The sequence below is a fragment of the Pinus tabuliformis genome, chromosome 1_1 (genome assembly GCF_031772625.1).
Source record: "Pinus tabuliformis cultivar Carrire ecotype Pingquan chromosome 1_1, CPIR1, whole genome shotgun sequence".
NCBI classification, from domain to species: Eukaryota; Viridiplantae; Streptophyta; class Pinopsida; order Pinales; family Pinaceae; genus Pinus; species Pinus tabuliformis.
In genome coordinates, this window is record NC_142297.1 from 853635235 (window position 1) to 853662202 (window position 26968).

Sequence of the window (26968 nt, forward strand, 5' to 3'; positions counted from 1 at the left end):
AGGCGCAGAGGAGAGGCGTAGTACGGTTGAAGGCTGCATTAGTGTTTCTAGCAGTGCGAGCTAAGGTTTTGGCCTATGTTGTAGGAAATGCTAGGCAAGAAGCTGTTTCCAACAAAGAATGAAATGTTAACTCAGAAACATGCATGGTACGACCTTGAAATGCGTTTCAGGACATAGTGGCATGTTTCACGAGGTTGAAATGTGCCCCAGTACAACCTGAAACATGTTTCAAGGACGTACGACTGCGTTTCCAGGATTTTTTTCTTTAAATTTGGCGATCAAAATATTGTGCGGATGTTTCTAGATGGCTCTCGCAAGTTATAAAAAGACTCTCGCCTCATTCCCTCATCACACGAATTGAGCAAGTCGTTTCACTTGGAAAGGGGCGATTTTAGCAAGGAGAAAAGAGGAAGAGAGTTGTGGTTTCAGCTAGGGCGTTTTCAACGGTGAGCAATGTTGATTTCAACAAGAAGAAAAAAAAGATTTCACAAGCAGATGTAGAGTGGGGAGTTTTCGGCTATGACATTCTTGGTTTTTGGCTCAGCTACAACCATCTTTCTCTTGTGTTTTGTGGCATTTTGGGGTAGCTTCAACTACAAAAAATTAATTTGGGTAAGAAGCATTCATTTTCTTAGTTTTTTCCCACTATTTCTTCTATTTTTTGAGGGTTTATGCTTCCAAAAATGTGAAAAACGTTTTTTCTTTACAGATTTGCTTGTTTGTTTTTTTTTTTTTTTCGCAGCAATGGCTTCCAACCAAGGTGTAAGTTCAACCCCCAAGTCCAACTAGAGGGCTAACTATCCAACCAAGGTGCAAGTTCAGCCCCCAAGTCCAACTAGAGGGCTAACTATTATCCTCTTTGGAGGCATGTTCAAAAGCTTCAAAGATGTGCAGGTGGTGGCTCATGGGAATGGCGATGTAATCTTTGCAGTAATTCGTATAAGGGCTCCTACCCAAGAGTGAAGATGCATCTTTTGCATGGAGGAGGACAAGGGATTGTAGGTTGCACAAAAACAACAGACCCAATGGTGAGGAGGGCATATCAAAGAGAGCAAGATAAGGCTGACACCTAACAAACTTAAAAGAAGGCATGGAGATCTTACTAATGCTACTCCTCAAGCTCCACCAAACATTGAGCCAAGGATTGTGGTTGAAGCAAGGAAGAGGAAAGTGGCTCAACAACAACAACTACCACCATCCAAAAATACCAGAGGGGCATCCGTTTCAGTTCAAGATAGCAAAGTTGCTAAATTGGTGAATCCGTTTCAGTTCAAGATAGCAAAGTTGCTAAATTGGTGAATGTGCAAGCGAGAGTAGAAGTTGATTCTATTTTTTAGAAGGATTATGATGATGAGAATGAAGATTGAAGACTATTAGTCCTTAGCCTTTATAGTGCTTGCAACTTCATAGTCTATATTGTACTTGCAACCTCATATATATAATAAAGGTTGATTTTGGATATATATTTATAATAAACCTCATTTATCAAGGTTGTTTTTGGATATTGCTGCTTTCATTATGTGATCATTCATGAGTAAATGTGATGTTAGTATGTTTCATCATCATGTGACATGTATAATTGATAGACTTATAGTTTATGCATTGACATTGGACAATTTAATCATAATGTAATAATGTATCATGTATGCTTTATGATTGCACATAACATTTCTTAAATGTCCTAACACACACACACACACAAACACACACATATATATATATATCGTGTTTCCTAGTTTCCAAAATTTGGGGCGGGGTCACGTTTTGTATCTGTATGCGTTTCGAAAACTCATATAGTTCTCCTATATTGTGCAACTTAGGTTTTGATCCATAGAATGTAGATTTTTTAGTTCTTCTAGTCAAAACGTAGGGTTTCTGAAGAGTTCAACCAACAAAATGTCTTACCAGGGTTTGAGACTAGAGCACAATTTGGAGGGAGCAACAATTTTTTGCTTGTGGAAGGAGAGGATTATTGTGGTGCTAGAGGAGCAGGGTGTGAAGGAGTTTGTGGAGAACCCACTAGCCACGCCAGTTGACACTCAACAGTTGGTTCAACATAACAAGAACGATGCTAGGGAAAGGAGGATTATCCTTAAAGTAGTCAAAGACCACATTGTGCCACATCTTTATGGCAAGAAGTCTGCCAAAGAAATGTGGACAACCATTTTGAACTTATACCAGGGCTCAAGTGAGGCTAGAAAACTTGTGCTCAAGGACAAACTTAGAAATATCTAGATGGGCAAGTCTGAGCCCATAATCTCTTATCTCACCAAGTTCACCCAAGTGAAGGATGAGTTGGCCGGTGTGGGGGAGGCAATACTTGAAGTAGACATGGCGAGTCTTGCACTGTTAGGGCTTCTCAAATAATGGGATAACTTCCAAGACACAATGAGTGGTAGAGAAAAGCTTTCAGACTGGGAGTGGTTGTGGGTGACTATGTCCATGACAAGATTAAGAGGTAGGCTAGATCTAGGAATCTTATTAAGCATGAGGATGAGGAGAACCTTTCTCAGGTGGCAAAGGGTGCAATGCCAAGCGCAGGAAGAGCACATGAGGGGTTGGGTCCAACTCCAAATGGAAGAAAGAAAAGAAGGATCTCAACAAGATAAAATACTTCAAGCGCCATCAGTTCAAACGCTACACCACCAACTGTCCTCACGGGAAGAAAGGGTCCAAGAAGGACCAAGTGGCAACTTCAACGGATGTGGACAAGTTCAGTTCCAAATTTGAGATGGTGTTCTCGCTCATAGCTTGCATGGCAAGCTTAGTAGCCAACAACGTATCATACATTGATAATGGAGCATCTCGCCATATGATTGGGAACACAGAATATTTCAGCCAATGAACAAAGAAGGACATGTTGTTTCCTAAGTAACCGGATTCGTCCAAATGGCCTGGCGAACCGGAATCCAGCGTGTAGGGTACAATTCAGCCAAAAAACGAATCCTAAAATAGGATTCATCGAATCCTAAAATAGGATTCATCGAATCCTAAAATAGGATTCATCGAATCCTATTAGGATTCTTTGAAGTCCAAACGAATCCAGAATTTTGCCAGCGTGTCCCGATTTTTCCCTGCGTGTCCCGATTTCCAGGATTCGTTTCGCCGAAAAGGGACTCCCGCAGGTTAAAAAAGGCCGCATTTCCTCATTTCAGTCACACTGTTTATCATTTGTCTTGCATTGTTTGAGCTGTTTGCAAGGAGAGAAGGTGTGTTGCAGGTGAAAGAGAAATAATTAGGTATTTATCTCCTCGTTAAATTCTGGGATGAAATTTAGATTTTGCCACGATTGTTGCAGGAACAAAATGCCGATTTACATGGCTTCCCAGGATTTAGATTTTGCCACGAAGAGTGAGATCTCCGTGCTTACTCGCAAACAACGTATCAATTCAGTCAAAAGTCGGCCTCCATGCAAATGTGGCTGAAACGCAGCCATAAGTATGCAAGCAGCAGCGATCACATACCATGTTGGCACCAACGGTTCACACAGATTAGAAATATTTATTGCAACTCTTATATTATAGTTTTAAAAAATTCATATTAAATTATAAAACTAGCACAATTACAATTTAAAATTAACACAATCAAATTAATAAATAAATTAATAAATTTGGTTAATAAATTAATAAATGTAGTTGATAGAGGTGGATATTAATATAATATTATTACTATTATATTGAATTTGAATTTTGTATGTACTATGCATGTTATAGATGACGATCTATGTTTGAAATCAATAAATTTGTATCATTAATTAAAATTTGTGTAAGAAATGTCTAATTTTTAATATATATATATATATATATATATATATATATATTTTTAAATATATATATATATATATATATATATATATATATATATTTAATAAAATAATATATAACGAATCCTACGTGTCCTGTTATGGGGGGTCAACGTGTCCAAATCCGATACTACGAATCCCCGTGTCAGGTGACTTTGGTTGTTTCACATTGAGCTAGGAGATGATGGCAGGTACTTGACCAAGGGCATAATTACTATCAAGTTTGAGAGGGAGTCTAGTAACCCTCTTCATCTCAAGGATGTCCTCTACGTTATAGGCCTTAAGAAGAACCTTGTTTCAGTTTCAGTCCTAGAGGACAAGGGTTATGAGGTTATCTTCAGCAAAGGAAAGGCTTTCCTCAAGCCCTGCAATTTTGGAGCAGTAAAGTAGATTGGAGTGAGGGTGAAGAACCTCTACAGGCTACAGTTTGAGATAGTCGCGCCCTTGAGTAGTAGAGAGGGTCGTGAGTCGGGCTGAGACCTTAGGGAGATATGGCACAAACATATGAGCCATTTACACCATGGAGCGTTGAAAATCCTCAGGGAGATAGCCACAGGATTGCCATAATGCAACACAGACAAACATGACATGTGCAACGCTGCACTGCACACTTGGCAAGTATGCGAAGATGTCCTTTCCCAATAGTGAAAACCAAGCCAAGGGCATCTTGGACTTGGTTCATTCGAATGTTTGTGGTCCATTCTCTTCTCCATGCTTGATGGGATACAGGTATTATGTCATCTTCATTGATGACCATTTGAGGAAGATGTCTATCTTCTTCAAGAAGAAGAAAGCCGAAGTGTTCTCGAAGTTCCTGGAGTTCAAAGCCTTGGTGGAGAACCAAAAAGGAAGGAAGGTCAAAGCGCTAAGATCAGATAACGGTGGGGAGTACATCTTCAATTCCCTCAAGGCTTTGTGTGCCAAGGAGGGCATCAAGAGGGAGCTCACCACACCTTATAACCCTCAGCAAAGCGGGGTGGCAAAGCACAAGAACCAGAGTATTTTTGAAGTAGTTAAGGACATGTTGCATGACTAGGGACTACCATTCCAGAGTATTTTTGAAGTAGTTAAGGAAGTAGTTAAGGACATGTTGTATGACTAGGGACTACCATTATTTCTTTAGGTAGAGGCATGCAACACTGCAGTCTTTTTGAAGTAGTTAAGGACATGTTGTATGACTAGGGACTACCATTATTTCTTTAGGTAGAGGCATGCAACACTGCAGTCTTTTTGTAGAACAGGAGTCCATATAAGGTGCTTGGACAAGTTACACCAGAGGAGGCATTCACCGGTAAGAAGCCATAGGTTTCTCACTTCTGGATTTTTGGTAGTTTGGTTTACTACCATGTGCCTATAGAGAGCTAGAATAAGTTGTAGCCTATAGTAGAAAAGGGAATTTTCGTGGGCTATAGTGAGATATCCAAGGCGTACAAGGTGTACATACCAACACTGTAGAAGACAATTATTAGGCGTGATGTCAAGTTTGAGGAGGAAAGGGCTCTTAGGAAATCCTTAGAGCATGAGCAAGCTACAACACAAGTGGAGGAGTTGTTGGGTCCTAAGCAGGAGGCTTAGCCAGCTACACAGACCACATCACAACCAATTGTTGGGTAGGTTGTACAATGGTTAGAAGAGGAGGCAACACAAGAACAAGAGGAGAGAGAGGATCAAGAAGGGCCCACTCCAGTATTGACTCCTAGCACAAGCAAAAGAAAGCTAAGGTGGGATGATCAGTTAATTAAAGACTCTAAGACAAGGTTGGGGCACCTAGCTCTACATTCAGGGAGAGCAAACAACCAAAAAGATACATAGGCTATATGGCATTGATGACTGAGTCCTTACACTTAGAGCCTTCTTTCTACAAGGAGGTAGTTTCTCAGCAGGTTTGGCGTGATGCTACGCTGGAGGAGTACTCTTCCATCATGCAAAATGATGTCTGGGAGATTGTGCCAAGGCCGGAGGGCAAATCTATGATTGGATCCTGGTGGGTGTACAAGATTAAGCACGGAGCTGAAGGGAGTGTGGAGATGTACAAGGCCAGATTCATAGCCAAAGGATTCTCTCAGGTGGAGGGAATTGATTATGATAAGACTTTTGCACATGTGGCTCACTATTTGTCCATTAGGAGCAATTTAGCACTTGCAGTGCAAATGGGGTGGAAGATCCACCAAACGGACATGAACACTGCCTTCCTTAATGATGTGGTTGAGGAAGAGATTTACATAGAGCAACCAAAGGGGTTTAATGCACATGGCAAGGAGACGCATGTGTGCAAAGGCTTAAGAGAGCTCTATATGGGCTCAAGTAGGTCCTGCAAGTGTGGTACTCTCACATTGACATCTATCTTCTGGGGCTAGGTGTCACCAAGATTGAAGCTGACCCTAACCTATACTACATTGTGGTTGGGGGGCAACCTCTCATTCTTGTGTTGTATGTAGACAACCACATATTGATATGGGAACGAGAAGCTCATTAGTGACTGCAAGAAGGATCTTGCGATAGAGTTTGATATGAGGGATATAGGGCTTATGCACTATTTCCTTGGGTTGGAGGTATGGCAGGGCGATGGACAAATTTTCTTGGGACAAGGAAAGTACGCTCTGGAGATTCTCAAGAGGTTCTGCATGCAAGATTGCAAGCCCATGGCCACACCTCTAGTGGAAAACTGGAGGAAGGTGGACGCTAGCAGAGCAAAGCGAGTTGATGCCACATTTTACAGACAATTGATTAGGTTGTTGATGTATCTTGTGAACATGCGACCTGGCATTTGCTATGCAGTGAACCAGTTGACCCAGTTCATGGTTGAACCTACTAGAGTGCACTAGGTTGTTGCCAAACATATCCTTAGGTACCTCAGAGGCATAATGGATTATGGTTTGTTGTACAAATAGGTTGATGGAGTGAAGTTGGAAGGCTTCATAGACATAGATTGGGAAGGGGTTCCGTAGACAGGAAGAGTACTCCAGGTTGTTTCTTGGTTCAACAGGAAGCAGGGATCAATGGCATTGAGCTCAACCGAGGTTGAATACATGTCTGTCAGCCTGGAAATTTGTGAGGCTATATGGTTGAGGAAGTTTCTTGTTCGGATTTTTAGTCGAAGGTTGGAGCCTACAGTTACACGCTGTGACAATCAGAGGTGCATTAAGCTCTCTAACAATCTAGTGTTCCATGACCTCTCCAAGCACATTGAGATCCGATACCACCATATCAGAGATTGTGTTCAGAGGGGCAAGATCAGACTTCAATACATTCCTACAACAGAGTAGACAATGGACATATTGACCAAAACTTTGCCTAGAGGGAGCTTTGTCTATTTCAGGGACAAACTGGGTGTAGTTCGGAACACCTTCCTCTCTAAGAGGGAGTGTTAAATGGAGTTAGAGGAGGAAGGGTTCAACCAAAGTTAGAGGTGTGCTAACTTTGGCAGGGGTACCCACACATCAAGGTACAATTATGTTTTTTTTTTTATTATTCCTTGACTTGGGAAAATTTACATTTTCCTACAGTCAAGAATTATAATGATCTCGGCCATCCAGGGAGACTTAATCTCAGCCCTTTGTGGTAGTGGTGGGCCCAAGTCAATTTCTAAGAGGAAAAAAGGGTGTGCTCACTTGGTTCATTAATGCACTAGAGACTTGGTGATTGAAGGCAACAGGAAGAGAACACTTCAAACTAGGGTTTCAACGAACTAGGAGTTCAGATCAACACAACCAAGGGAGAAAAGAGAGGCAGATAAACTCATTATCACTTGCAACAATCATCATCTTTAGCCAGGCCGCTAGCATCAGTGCAGGGAGGTCGTATGCAGTGGTTCAGTGTTATACAGATCTGTATAGCACATATCAGGAAGGCCCTGAGGAGACTAGGGCAGTCAGGGTGCGTTAAAGAAGTTGAAGAGGATTAGGGAAGTTTCCCACCTCATTGTAATCAATTTCTGAATATTACTATAGTTGAAGCAACGTAATAAGCCACCAATAAAAAGCCACCAAGTTTGCAAGTTTTCCCCAATTAGGGGTTTCTTAGGTAAAATTTGTTGTGTTCATTTTTATGTTGTGTTTTCTTTCATTTGTTCGTTATTTGCCACTGCATGCTAGTTAGTTAACTCAGTATATTTGTGGATTGAAGTTAAAGTTCAGTTTTCAGCTCTTTGCTTAGCATAATTCACAAATTAGATTGCTGAGTTTTAGGAAAATATAATAGTATTAATGCAGAGACCTGGATTCCAAACCCTTTGAGTGGGTGCAGATGAGCCCAGTTACAAAGTCTTAGGTAATTGTGATGGCATAGAAACTCCCCTTATAGTGTGGAGGCTTAGCCAAAGGACAACTGCAGCGACCATAAGCAACATTTCCAAGAAAAAAGTACATGACAAGCCTAAGAGACAATCTCTTTATCATTGAGTGCTTGGTTGTAATAATAATAAATGTAATTATGCTATAAATGTACATTGTTTTGATATCAAAATGTAGTTTAATAAATATATTAATGTCACCTTTGAGCATTTCCAAGAAAAGAGTACAAGACAAGCCTAAGAGATAGTCTCTTTATTGAGTGCTTGGATGTAATAATAATAATGAATGTAATAATGTTATAAATATACATCAATGTTTTGATATCAAAAATTAGATTAATAAGTATATTAATGTCACCCTAGCATCAACTCTATCAAATCAAGATCAATTCATTTGAATGTGTCATGAGAGTACTTTTCATTGAATTTAGGCATCCGAATACATATCACACTGAGAAATTTAACAACAGTTCAAAACTATTCTACTTGTGAATGAAAATTAAACTATTCTACTTGTGAATGAAAATTATATGCATCGTTCACATTGAAAATATTACTTATTAAATAAAACTCATTTTAATAACAAACTTTTATAGTTTGTGCATACATATAAAAAAAATTAAAAATACGATAATCAAATTGGACGCAGCCTCTCGTAGTTTTGGTCTTTTTGGAGAAAGACAGATCACGCAGCCTCAAAAAGAGTGAAGGACACAATGTTAGATGATGCTTGGTGGGAGAGGGTAGATCTACTTATTAAGATCTTAGACCCTATCATTTCTTTGCTACGATTTGTAGATACAGATACAGACCAACCCATCCTAGGAGAGGTTTATGAGGGATGGGATTCCATGATTGAGTATGTGAGGAGAATTATTTTACAGAGTGAGTGCCCTGAGTATGAGACATCATCAGAGGCCTCTTCACCAACATACATGATCTTCTTTTTAGTAGATGGGACAAGAATTACATACCTTTGCATTGTTTGGCTCACTCATTGAACCCAAAATGCTACAACCATGAGTGGTTGAATGGTAGACCTTCCCGCAGATTCCCTCCTCACATGGATGGTGAATTTCACAGAGGAGAAAGGATGCATTGAGGCAAATTTTTCATGATAAAGCATCCCATGATGAGTTGGAGGATGCCTTTGCAGAGTTTTCCACTGACACTGGTCGATTTGTAGGATATGATGTGATTAGAGGGGGCTAAGAAGCTTTATTCTTGGTGGGAAACTCATGGGGCAACAAGCCCTCCTCTACAACAGTTAGCCACGAGGCCCCTCTCTCAGGTGACTTCATCCTCTTGTTGAGAGAAGAATTGAATCACATATGGGAATTTGTATAGTGTCGAGAAGAGCAGGCTTGAGCAGTCTAGGGCAAAGACAATGGTGTATGTGCACACCAACCTTCATTTTATTTACAGGCAGAGGGATGAGTGGTTGAAGGGAAAGACAAAGATGTGGATGTCTTTCTTGATGATATGGGTTTGGACAGCAATGTCGAGTTGGCATTTGGCCAACTTGAATCTTAATGAACCTGTGCTAGACCCTGTCACTTTTGATGATGGTGACACTGATTTTGATGATGATGATTGATGACTAATGAGCTACCTACTGCATTGTACTTGTAGTTGTTTTCATTTTTGTATTTGCTATTGGCATTGCTACTACCTATGTAACACATTTTGATTTTGATGACTTAATGAGAAAACTACAATTTCTTGTCTTTCTCCTATTGGATCATTGATGGATCTATCACAATTGTATTTGTATGCATAATGTTACTTTGTAAAACTTATATCTAGATGAATATCTATGTTTGAATCAATGAATTTGTATCATGAATGAGAATTTGTGTAAGAAATATTTAATTTTTAATATATATAGAGAGAGAGAGAGAGAGTTTTTAATAAAATAATATATAACGTGTCTTAATGTGTCCTATTCTAGGAGGTCAACGTGCCCGTGTCAGACACGAGGATAATTTGTGTAAGAAATATCTAATTTTTAATATATATATATAGAGAGAGAGAGAGAGTTTTTAATAAAATAATATATAACGTGTCCTAATGTGTCCTATTCTAGGAGGTCAACGTGCCCGTGTCAGACACTCGAATCCTCGTGTCTTGTGTGTCCCATGTCCCCGTGTGAGGTGACTTAGGTCGAAAGAGTCCAGGTAGGCTAGGGACCATTATAAATATGTTTTATTTCATTAGAATAAAACCATTACACTTTGCAGATTCATGTTTATTTGTGGAAATTTTGCATGTGCAATTTGGCTGCAATTTGACATGCTCTGTTTATGTAAATATGACTAGAAATCATCTTTAGTAAGACTAAATGGGGTGTCTCATGATATCACATCCTAGAAAATGTTGTTATTGCTTATAACAAAGTAGTATTACAATCAATTCTGCATTTATAACCATAAACAGGAAAAATTTAAAAATGGATGGAGGACAAAGTAGGAATACTTAATAGGCTTGCATGTTTAGTAACAATTTCCAGAATGGTTCATGTTTTTTGTTTAAAGGCTGCTCATTTCAATGGATTAGGAATTGTTGTTATGAGTTTTCTAATAGAACTTCAATGAAAGTAAAGTTCCCAAAGTGACTGATTGATGAAAATTGGATTGAAGGGTCAAGCTCAGAAATTTCGACGTTTTATGATCTACGTTCATTCAAAAGGCATGATAGTGGATGATGAATATGTAATTTTGGGTTCTGCGAATATCAATGAACGCTCTCTAGATGGTTCAAGAGACACAGAGATTGCTATGGGTTCCTACCAACCTCACCATACATGGGCTGGAAAACAACGTCACCCACATGGCCAGGTTTGTTAGACTAGTTTTTCCTTGTTGCACCAAATAATACTTTTGTTGATTGTGGAATGCTGATTGTTTTAAACTGATATTGATGTGAAATTCTGAAGATTGACCAGATTCAGCTATTATTATGAATGCTCCTAAATTTTCATGATGATTTCTTAGAAAATTGAGAAGAGGAAATTTATGTTTGACTTAAATTGCAATATTGATAAATGCAAGGTGGTGGCTGGTGACAACCATAAGAGCATGATGTTCATTTTCAGTTGCAAAATAATACCAAACTCTCTTTAGAGTCCTACCAATTTTGAAAGCTAGGTCTTATATCAACATTGACACGATTAAAGTTTCATTCTTATGATTTCTGTTGAATCTAGATTGATGTCATTGCCCAACTAAAATGGCTCTAAGAGTTACAAAGCTTTGTATTTGATGGTACAATACCAATATATGGAATATCATACATAGATGTGTCAGCCATTTTATGGTCTCTATTTTGTCTAAACACTTTCAAGCATGCTTTCCAAGTTTCCACTTTAAATGTTGGGCTCAGAAACTACGAATCACGGTTACCAACAATTCTTACTTGATTCTTTCAATAAGTACGCGGAAAAATGATGTGTGGTTTACACATTTTCGTAATGGACATCTTTAACAATCGTGTATATCCATCCATAATGGATATGTTTTTCCGATAATACGAGTCTCAGTTTAATCATCTCTGGTTTGCCACTGTAATAATTTATCAGCCTGCATTCAGGGCCAGTTCAGACCAAATTGGGCATTTCCCGTGTGGAGCCAATTTTGCTTAGAAAACCCCAGAACCAGTCTAAGTGGCCAGTTTAGCCAGTTTCCATCTAGTCCCAATAACATTGGTCAGTACTATAACCTATGTTTATCTGGTATGACCACAATGGTAGCGTCTTCAAACAGTATAGTCTTATGGTCAGATATTGTACACAACATACGAAAATATGGTCAGATATTGTACACAACATACGAAAATGTTGACTTAAATATAATATTGTCATATCATGATCCAAGAATTTAATGATGGGATCAAGTTATTTGAACTTTTCTTAAAGGTTTAATCAATAGATCATTGGTTGAATTGGTGTTCGTTATCAAAGCACCCTTTGACTTTGGTAGTTGATATATATGATGCATGATAGCTTAAAGGTATGAATTATATGTAACTACTTCCCATGAATGTGATATGTTGTGGTTCAGTAGCATTTAAGTGTTGGGAGTTCATTTCCTAATGTTTTCTCTAGAAAAATGATCATGTTTGAGTTGTCACTTAATCTTGTATGAGAGGTCTCTGTTGATTTGGGGTAGCATCGGATGTGCTCTAGCCACGAAATTTGGTGGAGAGGCTAAGGCACATGAGATCTCCAATACCTAAAAAGGGTTTGGGCAAATTCTAAGCAGTTTCGGAGATATTAAAATAATTAATATTTTTAATGGAGTTCCTAACTCTAAACTTGGGAAAAGAAAATATTAATGTGAATTAATATAAAACTGTGTTAGAATGCTCCAAAAGTCATGGATCAAGCCAGATCTAATTTTAGCTGTTGATTAGGAACTCCATTAAGGTTGTTGATTTGTCAACGAGAAAAGTATAAGAGGAGGCTTGAGGGTCACTTGGAGAACACAACACACGGAGTTGAACAAGATTTTGACTTTTTGGGGCAAGGTTTGCTGAGGAAGTCGAGAGAGTGATCAGAGTTGTAGCGAAGGGGCAGTGAATATAGAAGCAGAAAGGGCAGAAGCCGGAACAATCGGGAAAGCTGATGCAGAGGATAGAAGTCGGAATTGGCGGGAACAACCGGAACTGCCGGGAATTGCCGGAACAGCCGGGAAAGCTGACATAGAGGGCAAAAGCTAGAATTGCCGGGAACAGCCGGAATAGCCGGGAAAGATGACGTAGAGGGCAGAAGTTGGAACTGCCGGGAACAATTGGAACTACCGAGAACTGCTGGAACAGCCGAGAAAGCTAATGCAGAGGCAGAAGCCAGAACTGTCGGGAACAACCGGAACTGCCAGGAACTGCCGAGAAAGCTGACACAGAGGGAAAAAGAGGATGATGCAGTCCCTAGAGGCTGGCGTTGGGGTTTTTCGTGGGGTAGATTGGAGCTGAGGAGCTGCCGGAGTGTTTATCCAGGGTTTCAGCAGGAGCATCTGTCTCCGAAGGAGAGGTACTACTGCTGATATTATTCTCTGTTAGGTGAGCCAGTTTTGGCACCCAGATTGTATTCAGAAACTGCATAATAATAGAACCCTCATATAGCTGCACTGGTTTTCCCGCATTGGGTTTTTTCAGAGACATTGGTCCAAAAACAATTGTGTCACTTGTGTGCTTGTTTTGTTTCCTTCAGTTGATGATCTGTAATGTGTTGAGCATGTACTTGTATTTATTTCTAGTATTTACATGGTAAATAACTTGTTAATTAACAGAACAAGTAGGTAGGAATAAATCAAAAAGTGCATGAAGGGTTTTTAACGGGTTAGACTTAGAAATTCGAACATGGTATCAAAGCGTGGTTGTAGATCACATGAGAACTGAGGACATAAGCGGAGCAAGAGTAGTAACATCAGAAAACAGCTATCCTGAGTGACAGAAGCTATTCCTAGCAGAGTAGCAACAAGGAAGGGGTGACGCAGTGGTTGCGTCATCAAGATTGACCCAAGAAGAGGCTGCGCAGAGGCTGAGGGAGGCAAAAACAGGCTCACGTAGAGCCACACAGAGGCCAGGTGGGCTGACGCAGTTGGCTAAGGAAGCTGATTTGTTGGTGTTGGGATTGCGCAGAGCTTAGGAGCTCTAACCTTCAGTTTGCTGGGGTTTAGGACGCTGTGGGTAAATTGCAAAGTGGAGCTGGTGGGGTACTGTAGTCAGAACAGTACCTAACAGGGCAAGGCCAAGGTAGAGGGAGTTGCTGCCGAGGCGGATTTCTAGCCAAGGAATCCAGATCAGTGTTGTTGTTGCACAAACGATTAGAGAGGGGCAACTTGACATTGGCAGAAGGATTTCCAGGTGGGAAATCAGGACTCAGAGGGAGTCCAGAAGAGAACTTCCAAACGAGAAGTAGAGAGACTCAGCAGGAGTCGAACCGAGAACTTCCAGACGGGTAGTGGAGAGACTTAGCAGGAGTCGAACCGAGAACTCCCAGGCAGGAAGTAAGAGATTCAGAGGAGTCAACAAAAAGAGCAGAGAGATGGCCATGAATGGGCTGAGGGATCAGGACAGGTTGGATGAAGCATCAAACTGTCATTTGGAAGGCCAGGATCCTTTCGGTTCTGTGTGCCATGAGTGCTCATGTTCCACTTCAGAAGAAGTGGGGAGACACCGACCTGTAGTTAGGCGGACTACAGGTGATAAGGGGCAGGATCCTCGAGGTACCTAGCCTCTTGGATTAGACCTTGCTACACGAGCCCCAAAGAGGAGTAGCAAAGCTCTTCCTAGTAGAGTAGCAGCAAGGAAGGGGTGACATAGTGGCTGCATCATCAAGATTGAGCCAAGAAGAGGCTGCGCATAGACTGAGGGAGGCAAAGAAAGGCTCACACAAAGCCATGCAGAGGGCCAAGAGGGCTGACGCAGTTGGCTGAGGAAGCTGATTTGTTGGTGTCGGGATTGCATAGAGCCTAAGAGCTCTAACCTTTAGTTTGTTGGGGTTTAGTAGGCTGTGGGTAAGTTGCAGAGTGGAGCTTGTGGGGTACTGTAGTCAGAACAGTACCTAACAGGGCAAGGCCAAGGTAGAGGGAGTTGCTGCTGAGGCGGATTTTTCTAGCCAAGAAATCCGAATCAGTGTTGTTGTTGCACAGACGATCAGAGAGGGGCAACTTGACGTTGACAGAGGGATTTCCAGGTGGGAAATTGAGACTTAGAGGTAGTCCAAAAGAGAACTTCCAAACGGGAAGTAGAGAGACTCAACATGAGTCGAATCGAGAACTTCCAGACGGGAAGTGGAGAGACTCAGCAGGGGTCGAACCGAGAACTTCCAGGCAGGACGTAGAGAGACTTAGAGGAGTGAACAAAAAGAGCAGAGAGATGGCCATGAATGGGCTGAGGGATTATGACAGGTTGGATGAGGCATCCAATTGTCATCTGGAAGGCCAGGATCCTTTCGATTCTGTGTGCCATGAGTGCTCATGTTCCACTTCAGAAGAAGTGGGGAGACATTAAGCTATAGTTAGGCAGACTATAGGCGATAAGGGGCAGGATCCTTGAGGTACCTAGCGTCTTGGATTAGACCTTGCTACGCAAGCCCCGAAGAGGAGTAGCAGTACTGGTGATGTCAGTGGAGACGGATGCGGATGGAGCGACAGAGGGAGCTATAGTGCAGGATTCTGAGGACAACGCGAGGCTAGCAGGATGCAATAGTGCGAGAGGCACGAGAGTGTTGCACTAGTGCAGGATGGCACAGAGAGGTGTGCAACGGTGCGAGATGCATGGAGTTGTTGCAATAGCGTAGAGGTCGGAGAGGGAGCACTTGTCAGTGACAGAGGGAGCTTCAGCATTGGGAGTGTCTCTACACTTGTCAGTGACAGAGGGAGCTTCAGCATTGGGAGTGTCTCTACACTGACAGAGATGTCAAAGTTGGGAGATCAATTACTTGCTTCTCAATAATTGAGTTGCAGTGCAGCAGTTAGCAGTGGCGGTGCTATGGGAAACATGATGTAGCATGATGAGAGGAGATGAAGTGCAGACGCAGCAGTGGCAATGGCAGGGTCATGGGCAGCAACACGGATGCAAAGGGAGTTGTCGTATAGATGCAATAGTGGCAGTGGCAGGGCCATGGGCAGCAACACGGATGCAAAGGGAGTTGTCGTACAGATGCAACAGTGGCAGTATGAGATATAGCAGTACAGATAATGGGCAACAGGCCTAGCATCAGAGACCGATGTCGGATGATTAGAGTAATACTCAGTGAGGAGTATTGCTAGAGCACAATCGTCGCTAAGAGGGAGTGTTGATTTGGGGTAGCATCGGATGTGCTCTAGCTACAAAATTTGGTGGAGAGGCTAAGGCACATGAGATCTCCAATACTCAGAAAGAGTTTGGGCAGATTCTAAACAGTTTGGGAGATATTAAAACAATTAATATTTTTAATGGAGTCCCTAAATCTAAACTTAGGAAAAATAAAATATTAATGTGAATTAATATAAAACTATGTTAGAATGGTCCAAAAGTCATGGATCAAGCCAGATCTAATCTTAGTCGTTGATTAGGGACTTAATCTCGACCGTTGATTTTTCAATGAGAAAAGTATAAGAAGAAGCTTGAGGGTTACTTGGAGAACACACTGAGTTGATCAAGATTTCGACTTTCTGGGGCAGGGTTTGCTGAGGAAGTCGAGAGAGTGATCAGAGTTGCAGTTGAGGGGCAGTGAATACAGAAGCAGAGAGGGCAAGAAGCCGGAACTGCTGGAATAGCAGGGAAAGATGACGCAGACGACAGAAACCGGAATTGCTAGAATAGTCGGGAACGCTGACACAGAGGGCAGAAGCCGGAATTGCCGAGAACAACCGGAACTGCTGGAACAACTGGGAAAGCCAACGCAGAGGGCAAAAGCCGGAACTGTCGGGGACAACCAAAATTGTCGGGAAAGCTGACGTAGAGGGCAGAAGTCGGAACTGCTGGGAACAACCGGAATTGCCAGAACAATCGGGAAAGCTGACGTAGAGGGCAGAAGCGGGAACTACCAGGAACAGCCGGAATTGTCGAGAAAGCTGACGCAAAGGGCAGAAGAGGTTGATGTAGTCCCTAGAGGCGGACGCTGGGGTTTTTCCTAGGGCAGATTGGAGTTGAGGAGTTGTCGGAGTGTTTATCTGGGGTTTCAGCAGGAGCATCTGTCTCCGAAGGAGAGGTACTATTGCCGAGATTATTCTTTGTTGGGTGAGCTGGTTTTGGCACCCAGATTGTATTCAGAAACTGCATAATAATAAAACCCTCAGATCATTGCACGGTTTTCCCGCATTGGGTTTTTCCAGGGATATTGGTCCAAAAACAACGGTGTCACTTGTGAGCTTGTTTTGTTTCCTTCAGTTGATGATCTGTAATGTGTTGAGCATGTACTTGTATTTATTTCCAGTATTTACATGGTAAATAACTTGTTAATTAACAAAACAAGTAGGTAGGAATAAATCAGAAAGTACATGAAGGGTTTCTAACGGGTCAGACTTAGAAATTCCAACAGTCTCTTTAAAGTTCAAACTCTCCAATTCGCTACAGAAATGTTAGAGGAGCGCAGCCAGCTGGTGGTGAAAGCATCTCGGCATTACCATCATTTTGAGGACCTAAAACATAAAATTAGTTTGGCCGACCAGCAAATGTTTCTTATTCAAAATTTGCTATCTTGTCTTTGCCTGGATCATATTCTGAAGTTGTTCAGGAACCATAAATTATCAACACGGGTATCAGCAATTTTATCCCTTGCTGTTTTCATACATAGAATGTTTGTGTGGATATCGGCTATGGAGTTCTAATTTTTAACTTCACCCAATGGAAGGTTATCTTGTCAATAACATTTTGCATGCAGACAATCTATGGTGGAACTTCTGAATGTAATTGATGGATAATCTAAAGACTATGGAGTTCTAATTTTTAACTTCACCCAATGGAAGGTTATCTTGTCAATAACATTTTGCATGCAGACAATCTATGGTGGAACTTCTGAATGTAATTGATGGATAATCTAAATTTATAATTTGATTTGCTAGTGTTGTATCATAAATCAACTCCCTTGGAAAAGGTAGAACACTAGTGCAAGTTCGTCGAGTACCATCGTATGAAATTATGAATAAGAACATGATTTTCATACTAGCATATGAAGTACGTGTATAAGTATGCACTCATTTCTACTAATGCCAATGCATGTCACCAAAGTCCAATAGTATTTGTTAAAAAGTTGACAAACCTCCCAACAAATATATCCTTTTGAAGGATACTTGTGCTGAATGCACCACAATAAGTCAGGACTGAGGACCTCGCACATAAAATATGCTTATAGCTATAAACATTGGAAGATAATTTCGGATATTATCACTTCTGGACATTGAAAAACATGTACTAGTTTGTCTGGGTAATGCACTTCTGTTTTTGTGAAGCAGTTAGCCCCCAGAAGTTAGAGTTTCTCAGTTTGTTCCACGGTTTGTCAGTTTCCTTGTTCTTATATAAACTCTTTACCAATGTTCGAAATTTCAATGAATTTTCTACACAGAAAAGTATCAAAAACACCGAATAAAATCATTCATGTATGTGGTTTAATGAATAAATATTATCTCAAGCAAGAAGACCTGAGAAGTTAAGGTTCTTTATTTTAATAGAACAGATGTTGATAATGATTCGTGCATTGTTTCTTTTATGGGTACCGCCAGCTAAATCTAGTAACTTCTGTTTTTACAGATTTATGGATACAGGATGTCACTTTGGGTAGAGCATTTGGGGCTTCTTGAGGACTGCTTCGATCATCCACAAAGTCTGGAGTGTGTCCGGAGGGTGAATGAGTTAGCTGAAACGTACTGGCAGCAATTCACAGCAGACGAAGTGATAAAAATCCATGGTTGTCTTCTTAAATATCCACTGAAGGTGGAACCAAATGGAAAAGTTTTACCCCTGCCTGGGAATGAGAGCTTCCCTGATGTTGGGGGAAAAATTCTGGGGGCACCTGGCATTCTTCCTGACACTCTAACTACTTGAGTTTACATTTCGTGTAATACTTTCTTTCACCATGATTATATTGGTCTTTGTACGAAGAGTTTTGTGGAATGCAATGATTGCCCTTACCACCCAGATGTCTTCGATCTGGTAGGTTGGAAAAACTATCTGGTCAATTGTTTCAATTCATTTCAGGTTTCCGTTCTCATGTGTAAATTTGGTTCTATGACTAAACTATCAGCAGCCACTGCGACATTAGCCATTATATTAGCTATTGTAAGGGACTGGCCCGGAAATGAATGGCATTGTTGTATCATATGCACTGGCCTTTGTACAAACTCAGATTTTGATTCATTCGTGTAAAACAAAATAAAGTTGGGTTGTACAAACTCAGACTTGATTCATTCATGTAAAAATAAAGCTGTGTGAGTCTATAATTCACATTATATATGACTGATTTGAGAGAGTCTGGTCATGCAGCTATAATCTATCTAAAGGGTGGTCCCTCTATGTACATGTGTCTTTGTCTTATCGCGTGACCAACCGAGCATGCAGTAATGGGCTGACCAAGTAAATATTGTCATCTCATAAATATATGCTGTCTATGTAAATTTTGATTGAACCAAGGAGAAATGTTACAAAATAAACTGTGGCTTGGCAGAAGTCTTAAGTGTTTTTTAATACATAAACAAATTCTATGTTTTGTAACTTTTTGATTACATAGCACCGCGTCACTGTTTCTGGTAACAACAGTCTTAAAGCAGAATGGCGGGCATTGATGACACAGCTTTCTTCCTCAGATATTACTTCTAAACCATCCTAACATTTCTTTATTAAAAAATTAATAAATCTGACTTTAAAATTCTGAGTTTATTAGGTAAACTATGGGATATAAGGTTTAATTTTATGAATTATTAGGTAAACTATGGAATTTAAGGTTTAAATTTTTTGGATTAATTTTTTTTGTGTGAAAAGTATGGTTTAGATAAATTATAGTGGTAACCGTAAAAATCGACTTTTTGTCGAGCCGATAAGAAACCAACTCATTCTTCTGATTAGCAAAATGAAATATATCACTACAAATATGAAACTAACTTAATTTTCATATTTTTAATTACCATAAAAACTTAATTTTCAAAAATTAAATTACCAAAAAACATATTTAAATTATATATAATAAAAAAATACGTTGTATTGCATAACCATTCTGGTAAGAAAGAAGAAAACTTAATTTTCAAATTTTTAATTACCAAAAAAACATATTTAAATTATATATAAAAAAAATATGTTGTATTGCATGAACATTCTCGCAAGAAAGAAGAAATTCATATAAAAAGAAATCTATAAATTACAAATGGCATCTTTTTATACCATATACATATTTATATATGAAATGAAATGATATTTTAAGGTCCTACATATTTATATATGAAATGAAATGATATTTTAGGGTCCACGAGACTAAACATAGTTTATGAGACCATTAGTTCCCTGTTTTTCGCTTTTTGCAATTCAGTCCCTTTCTGATTCAAATTGATGATGAGCTGACCCAAACTTCCCACAGTCCCCTCGCTAAAATGATAATGCCAAAAAACTGATGCTAATAGGTAGAGTTTGAATTTTAAATTAGAATGATTCAAATTGATGATGAGCTGACCCAAACTTCCCACAGTCCCCTCGCTAAAATGATAATGCCAAAAAACTGATGCTAATAGGTAGAGTTTGAATTTTAAATTAGAATATTAAAAATGTCAAATGCATAATAAGGTCATCGTATTAAAGAAATTATTGTATTTAAAAGTTGATTATTTTTAATTTTTTTAAAATAAAAAGCTATAAGAATTACATGTATATTGTATTTTATCAAATTCATGGATTATAATGAATATAAAATTTATATTTCAGAAATTGTTTTCTCTTTGGGAAAATATTAGCAAATGTGTTTAAAATTCCGTTTGCTTTAAGATTTATAAAATATTTCTAATGAAAATATTGTGGAGTTAAAAAATATTAGATTGAAAGTGAATGGGTTTGGAATCCAAGAAAATTATAATTTAATGATATGGTTGAGTTAAAAAATATTAGATTGAAAGTGAATGGGTTTGGAATCCAAGAAAATTATAATTTAATGATATGGTTGAGAGAGTGGAGGTTTTTTTTAGGACATAAGGCCTTTAAGGCGCTTAAGGACAAGTATAAATAAAGTATACAATGGGGAGGTTAGTGAACATAAACAATTTTCTTCTTGTGGAGTGGCTAAAAGTGACTTAGTAAAGGCAACAAAGGAGTCACAGTCTAGGACAACAAAGGAGTTGCGGTCTAAGGCCACAAAGGAGTTGTCCTCTAGTAAGAAGGCCTAGTTTTTTGTGGTTGTTTGGGGGGTAGTTGCAACCCTGTAGATTGTTGTGCAAGAAGACCACAACTGAAACAAACTTGGTTAGGTTGGTCACAGGGAACTGCAAGCCTATGTAACAGTCTGAGGATTATCTAGAAGAAGGCTATCGGACAGGATGAGGTTGAACAAGAGAAAATACATGCAAGCTAAGGGCTAAAAGGAAGCTAACTAAGTGAGTTGAAGGATTGACAAAGTGCTAAAGGAGTAAGCCAAGGGTTTGATTGCAAGGGACAAGAAGTTGGCCATGTTGGGTGTGTCTTATATTCTTTCCACAACTAGTTGCACGCGTGAGGGGTTCACAGCGAGGGGGCATAGCCGTCCCCCTGTACGGGGTCCGGGGAAGTACCCTAGGAAATTTTTTTGGACCCTATATTAGGTGGGTAGATCTACCTATGGTTTTGTGCATGAGTTTCACACATGGTTTTGGGCATGATGGTTTTCTGCCCATGGTATGTTGTAGATCTGGTCAAGGGAACTACGATTATGTTCTAATTTAGGGTTAATGGCTTGAGGTTTATGAATGTGTAAACATGTATATATATGTATTGTAACATTTAAAGGAACATGGTGAAAAATCAACTTGGTAGTCCCGGTTTTGGGATTCAGGGGAAATCTTTGTATATTTGTTGTGTTTCTCGTCATTGTATATTTTCTGTTTTTTTAAGAATTTGTTTGTAGGTAATTTCTATATAGGGTTAAGAGGACACCTTTGCTGACACCTTTGCAAAGTTGTTTCGACTTCAAGAGGACACCTTTGCTGCTGAGGGGTTTTGCTCGGGCTTGTGGTAGACCTTGTTTAGTGGGAGATCAGTGGGATCAATTCTCGCGGTGAAAGAAGATGGAAAATAGTGGAAAGATAGAAATCGATAAATTTAATGGTCAAAGTTTTGAGTTGTGGAAGCTCAAGATGGAGGATCTGATGATAGATAAAGATCATTGGATCACGGTAGATCCGAGTACTAATCCAACGACAATGTCAGTTGAAGATTGGGCGAAGTTGGATCAGGAAGAAAAGAGCACAATACGGTTGTGTATCTTAGATTCAGTATTGTTGAATGTATAAGGAGAAGCTACCACGAAGGCTTTGTGGGACAAGTTAGAGACTTTGTACCAGTCTAAGTCTTTGGTGAATAAATCATTCCTATGGAAAAAGTTGTATAACCTGAGGATGAAGGATGGAGACTTGGTGATAGAGCATCTGAACGCCTTTAATATTGTGGTAAGCCAGTTGTTATTTGTTGATATACAAATTTCAGATGAAGATAGGTGCATCAGTTTCCTGTGTTCTCTACCAGATTCGTGGGATACTCTAGTTGTTGCAATAGGTAGCAATGCAACTACCTTGAAGTTTGACGAAATAGTCTCATCGTTGTTGTCGAAGGAGAAGAAATGGAAAAATATGGAGCGTTTGAATGGAGATGCCTTGTCTGTATGAGGACGGTCCCAAAACAGAAACAAAAATAAGTCCTCAAGTGAGAGATCTAAATTTAGAGGGAGATCTATATCTCCAGGAAACCCTGTAAAGGTGTGCTAGAAATGCGGAATGTGGAAATACACTTTAAAAAGGATTGTAGATCTAAAGTTCCTGAGAAAGGAAAGAGATCTGATGATGCTCCTTATGCAGAGGCAAAAATCACCTCAGATGAAGGTGGGGGTGTGTAGTTGGCTTCTTCTTCAAGTACACATGTAGATCATGAGGTGTGGTTGATTGAATTAGGTGCATCCTTTCACTTCACTCCCCATGGGAGTGGTTCTGCAAGTATGAGAAATGTGATGGTGGTGATGTCTTCTTAGGGGATTATTGGAAGGCTATAATCGCCAGACGCAAAAAAATCAAGCTAAAGTTGCAAGGCAGAAGGATTGGAACACTTCCAAGTGTTCTGCATATTCCTGCATTGGCCATAAATTCGATTTCTGTAAGCAAGATGGATGATGCAGGTGTAAAAATAGTGTTTGAGAAAGATACCTGCAAGATGGTTCGGGGAGCACTGGTATTGATGCGAGGAGTTCAGATTGGAACTTTGTACAAGCTTATGGGTAGTATTGTTATTGATGGGTGCAACAATTCTATGGTTCCTAAAAGTGAAGCAAAAAATCTAGTGGTCTTTGGAGAAAAGACTATGTTATGGCATTAAAAGCTTGGACATATTGGAGCGGAGCTTTTAAATAATTCATGGTAATGGTATGGTAGAAGGTATGTCTAATTGCTCTCTGGATTTCGATTTCTGTGAACATTGTGTACATGGGAAGCATAATTGGGTGAGTTTCCCCTATGTTGCTAAGAGGGTGAAATAAATATTAGAGCTTGTGCACAGTGAAGTGTTTGGCCCTGTGTCGGTTTTATCACTGGGTAAATCTGTGTACTATGTATCATTTATTGATGATTTTTCAAGGAATAAATAGATATATTTCCTCAGGAAGAAATCTGAAGTCTTTGACAGGTTTAAGGAATTTAAGGCTCTGGTGGAAAACTAGACAGAGAAGAAGATAAAGGTGATGAGGATAAATAATGGTGGAGAGTTCTGTAAGAAGGAATTTGAAGAGTTTTGTAAGAAGTGTGGTATAGCATGACAAAAACTACTCCATACACACCTCAACAAACTGGAGTTGCAGAAAGAATGAACAAGACGTTAATGGAAAATGCAAGAAGCATGCTCAATGGTGCTAGGTTAGGACAAGAATTTTGGGCAAAGGTAGTGGAGATTGCATGTTACCTGGTTAATAGATCACCTTCATCAGTGTTGGAGGATAAGACTCCACATGAAGTATAGATTGGTAAGAAACAATTTCTTTCACATCTAAGGGTATTTGGCTGTGATGCATATGTACATGTTTCAAAGGAGAAAAGAACCAAGTTGGGTAGTAAACCTGAATGGTGCATTTTTATTGGGTATAAAGATGGTTTAAAAGGTTACAAGCTTTGGAACCCAGAAATAAGGAAGGTTGTGTACAAACGAGATGTGGTGTTTAGAGAGGTGAAAGGTGTTATTAAAGTCATACCAAAATAACTTGAAAATATAGAGTTTGAGCTAAAGGAGGAAGAATCAGACTGTACAACAGAACGCAAATCAGAAGATGAAGAGGCACAAACTCTAGCTGTGAGAAGATCAGTTCGAGAAAGAAAGCAGCCAAAAAGGTATAGTCCATCTGCTTTTTGTTCAAATTTTGCTTTATCTATTATTGATGATGATCTTAGAACTGTCAAGGAGGTAGTAAATTCAGAAGATGAGAAACTTTGGAAAGAGGCCATGCTTGATGAAATGACATCTTTGGAAAAAATTGAGGTTTGGGATCTAGTGGAGTTGCCAGCTGGAAGGAAACCCATTGGAAGCAAATGGATGTTTAAGAAGAAGATGTATGTAGAAGGCAAGGTGGAGAAATACAAAGCTTGGTTGGTAGAAAAAGGTTAATCCCAGGTGTCGGGAATCGATTGTGGTGATATTTTTTCTCCCGTTGCCAAGGTAGCTTCTATTAGATTACTTTTATCTGTTATTGCTACTTTTGATTTTGAGGTAGTACAGATGGATGTGAAGACAACATTTCTTCACGAGGATTTGGAAGAAGATATCTACATGAAGCAACATGAAGGTTTTTCGGTGAAGGGAAATAAAGCACTGGTATGTGGGTTAAAAAGGTCTCTGTATGGGTTAAAACAGTCACCAAGGATGTGGTATCAAAAATTCGATACATTTATACGGGGACTTGGCTTCACCAAAAGCAAAGTAGATCACTGTGTGTATATAAATTAATTGGTGACCGTGTTATCTATCTAGTCTTGTATGTGGATGATATGTTGCTGATTGGAAATGACAAAGAAATTATCCAGGATTTGAAAACCCATTTGTCCTCCAAATTCGATATGAAGGATCTTGGTAATCCAAACTATATTCTGGGCATGGAAATTAAACGATATCGGGAAAAGAGGAATCTTTGGTTAAGCCGGAGGAAGTATGTCGAGACAATATTGTAGAGGTTTAATAAGCAGGATAGTAAATCGATGAAGGTTCCTATTCTTGTAGGTGTAAAGTTATTTGCTGAACAGTGTCCCAAAACATAAGAAGAGGAAGGGGATATGTCTCGTGTTCCATACGCAAGTGCAGTGAGTAGCCTGATGTATGCAATGGTATGTACTAGAAAAGACATTGCACATGCAATGGGAGTATTGAGCAGGTTTATCTCACAACCAAGGAAGGAGCATTGGACAACAGTGAAGTGGGTTTTCAGGTATTTGCATGGCACTAGTGATTATGGTCTGTGCTACCAAGGAACACTAAGATTTGATAGAGTTTTGGGCATCTGTTGCTTTGTTGAAGCAGTCTGGGTTGGAGATCTAGATCAAAGAAGATCTACAAGTGGGTATGTGTTTAACCTATTTGGAGGTGCAGTCAGGATGAGCAAGAACCCTTCTTATCATTAAAAGACAAAGCACATTGATGTTTAGTATCACTTTGTGAGGGATATGGTTGAGGACAAAAAAGTGTTGTTGATACAAGTGGACACTTTGAAGAATGCTGCAGATGCATTGACAAAGTCTGTGAGCACTGAGAAGTTTTCTTGGTGTAGAGAAACAATGGGTGTTACAGGGCTGGAACAATGACTAATCTCTCCTGTGACCTCCCTGTGTGGAAAAGAAAACAAGTAGGAGAATGTTGGGTATGTGTTATATTCTTTCCACGACTAGTTTCACGCACGTGGGGTTCACAAGGGGTGGTAGCCTCCCTGTATGGGGTTTGGGGCAGTGTCCCTAGAAATATTTTTTGGACCCTATATTTGGTGGGCAGACCTACCTATGGTTTTGTGCATGGGTTTTGTTGAAGAATCTAGGGAAAATGTAGTTAACGTGATTCTTCTTATCATGATAGCTATTTGTGAGGTGTTTTCATTTTTTTTTCTTATTCAAATCTTCACTTATTATTATTAGAGTGTGTCTTCTTTAGTTCATCAAATAACTACCAAAACAAATAAACAAGAACACAAGATGTTTGGCTTTCCGCTAGGGCCAAAACCTCTCCCTCTTGGAGAGGAAAACTTGCACAAAATTCTTCTTATAGATTCCCATTGACGAATACCAAGACCATGACCCTTGACCTACTAAGCCACTCGAAGACCAAGGCACCAATCCTCTTCTTGATGTTGAGATCATCATCATCATTACCGCTTCACCTAGATCTTTATCATAGTACCACAAATATCCTTACAGTGGCATCTTGCTTTATCACCATGTCAATGAGGTCTTGTTACTGCTGCACTATAAAGGTAATCATTGAGATTATTGTTGTTGCAACACTGTTGTGCCAAGACATATGACAGCATCCTCCTCCCACCGAGATCACAGTTATGCCAAGAAGTTGTGTCACTGAAATGTCTATCTGAAGATCACAATGATCCATCTGAAGTGCTGGTCTGCCACCTTCACTCGAGCTTCCTGTACCACTGTTCCTTATCCACAATCTCAGAGAGGAATTCGAAGATATCATTGTAATTGTGACTGAGACTATGATCATGAGGAGACAGATATTTATCACTGTAAAACTCTTGTAATGCGGATATCTGTCCTGGACCCATACGAAAATGACCCTGTGACAGACCTCTGAAAATCTCAGACAAGTCTGAGATCTTCACTGTTGTTTTGCGGATACCCTAGCTGGGTATTTATAGCATTTCGTCCTTAGCCGACGTATCCATTGAAAGGATGTGTCTATTATTTGAGTCGACTTGTCATTTATACATATATTTGCAGGCCGACATGATTGTGTTTTACATCATTTTGTTAGCCGATGTCTTCAAGAGGTTGTGCTTGTCTTGGAGCACCTTTTGGACTAATATACATTTAAACATAGGCTCAAGAAGAGCTCCTTATACATGGCTTTGACTCTTTGACTTTCTTAGACCTATGAAATGAGAAAGAAACTCATTCTTACAATTTACAAAAATAATATTTCTTTTTCTTGACAAGTACAAAGATCAAAATTACATTTGTAAATACCGAATCTAG

The 26968-nt window shown here is 39.7% G+C and overlaps 1 protein-coding gene across 2 annotated transcripts in view; it reads left to right on the top strand.

The window, feature by feature from the left end:
* Nucleotides 1–18894, top strand: part of LOC149216955 (phospholipase D delta-like) — a 212753-nt gene extending 193859 nt beyond the window's left edge. Inside the window, exons 9-11 of one of the 2 annotated variants that reach the window (XR_016251158.1) lie at nucleotides 10733–10930; nucleotides 18327–18728; nucleotides 18820–18894. Coding sequence is in view for 1 of the 2 variants with exons in the window: in XM_089392867.1 (XP_089248993.1) it covers nucleotides 10733–10930; nucleotides 18327–18620 (492 nt within the window). In the remaining variant the exon portion in view is untranslated. Of the gene's footprint in view, nucleotides 1–10732; nucleotides 10931–18326 lie in introns of both variants that reach the window. The other variant, XM_089392867.1, reaches the window with a different exon arrangement.
* Nucleotides 18895–26968: the final 8074 nt, after the last annotated feature.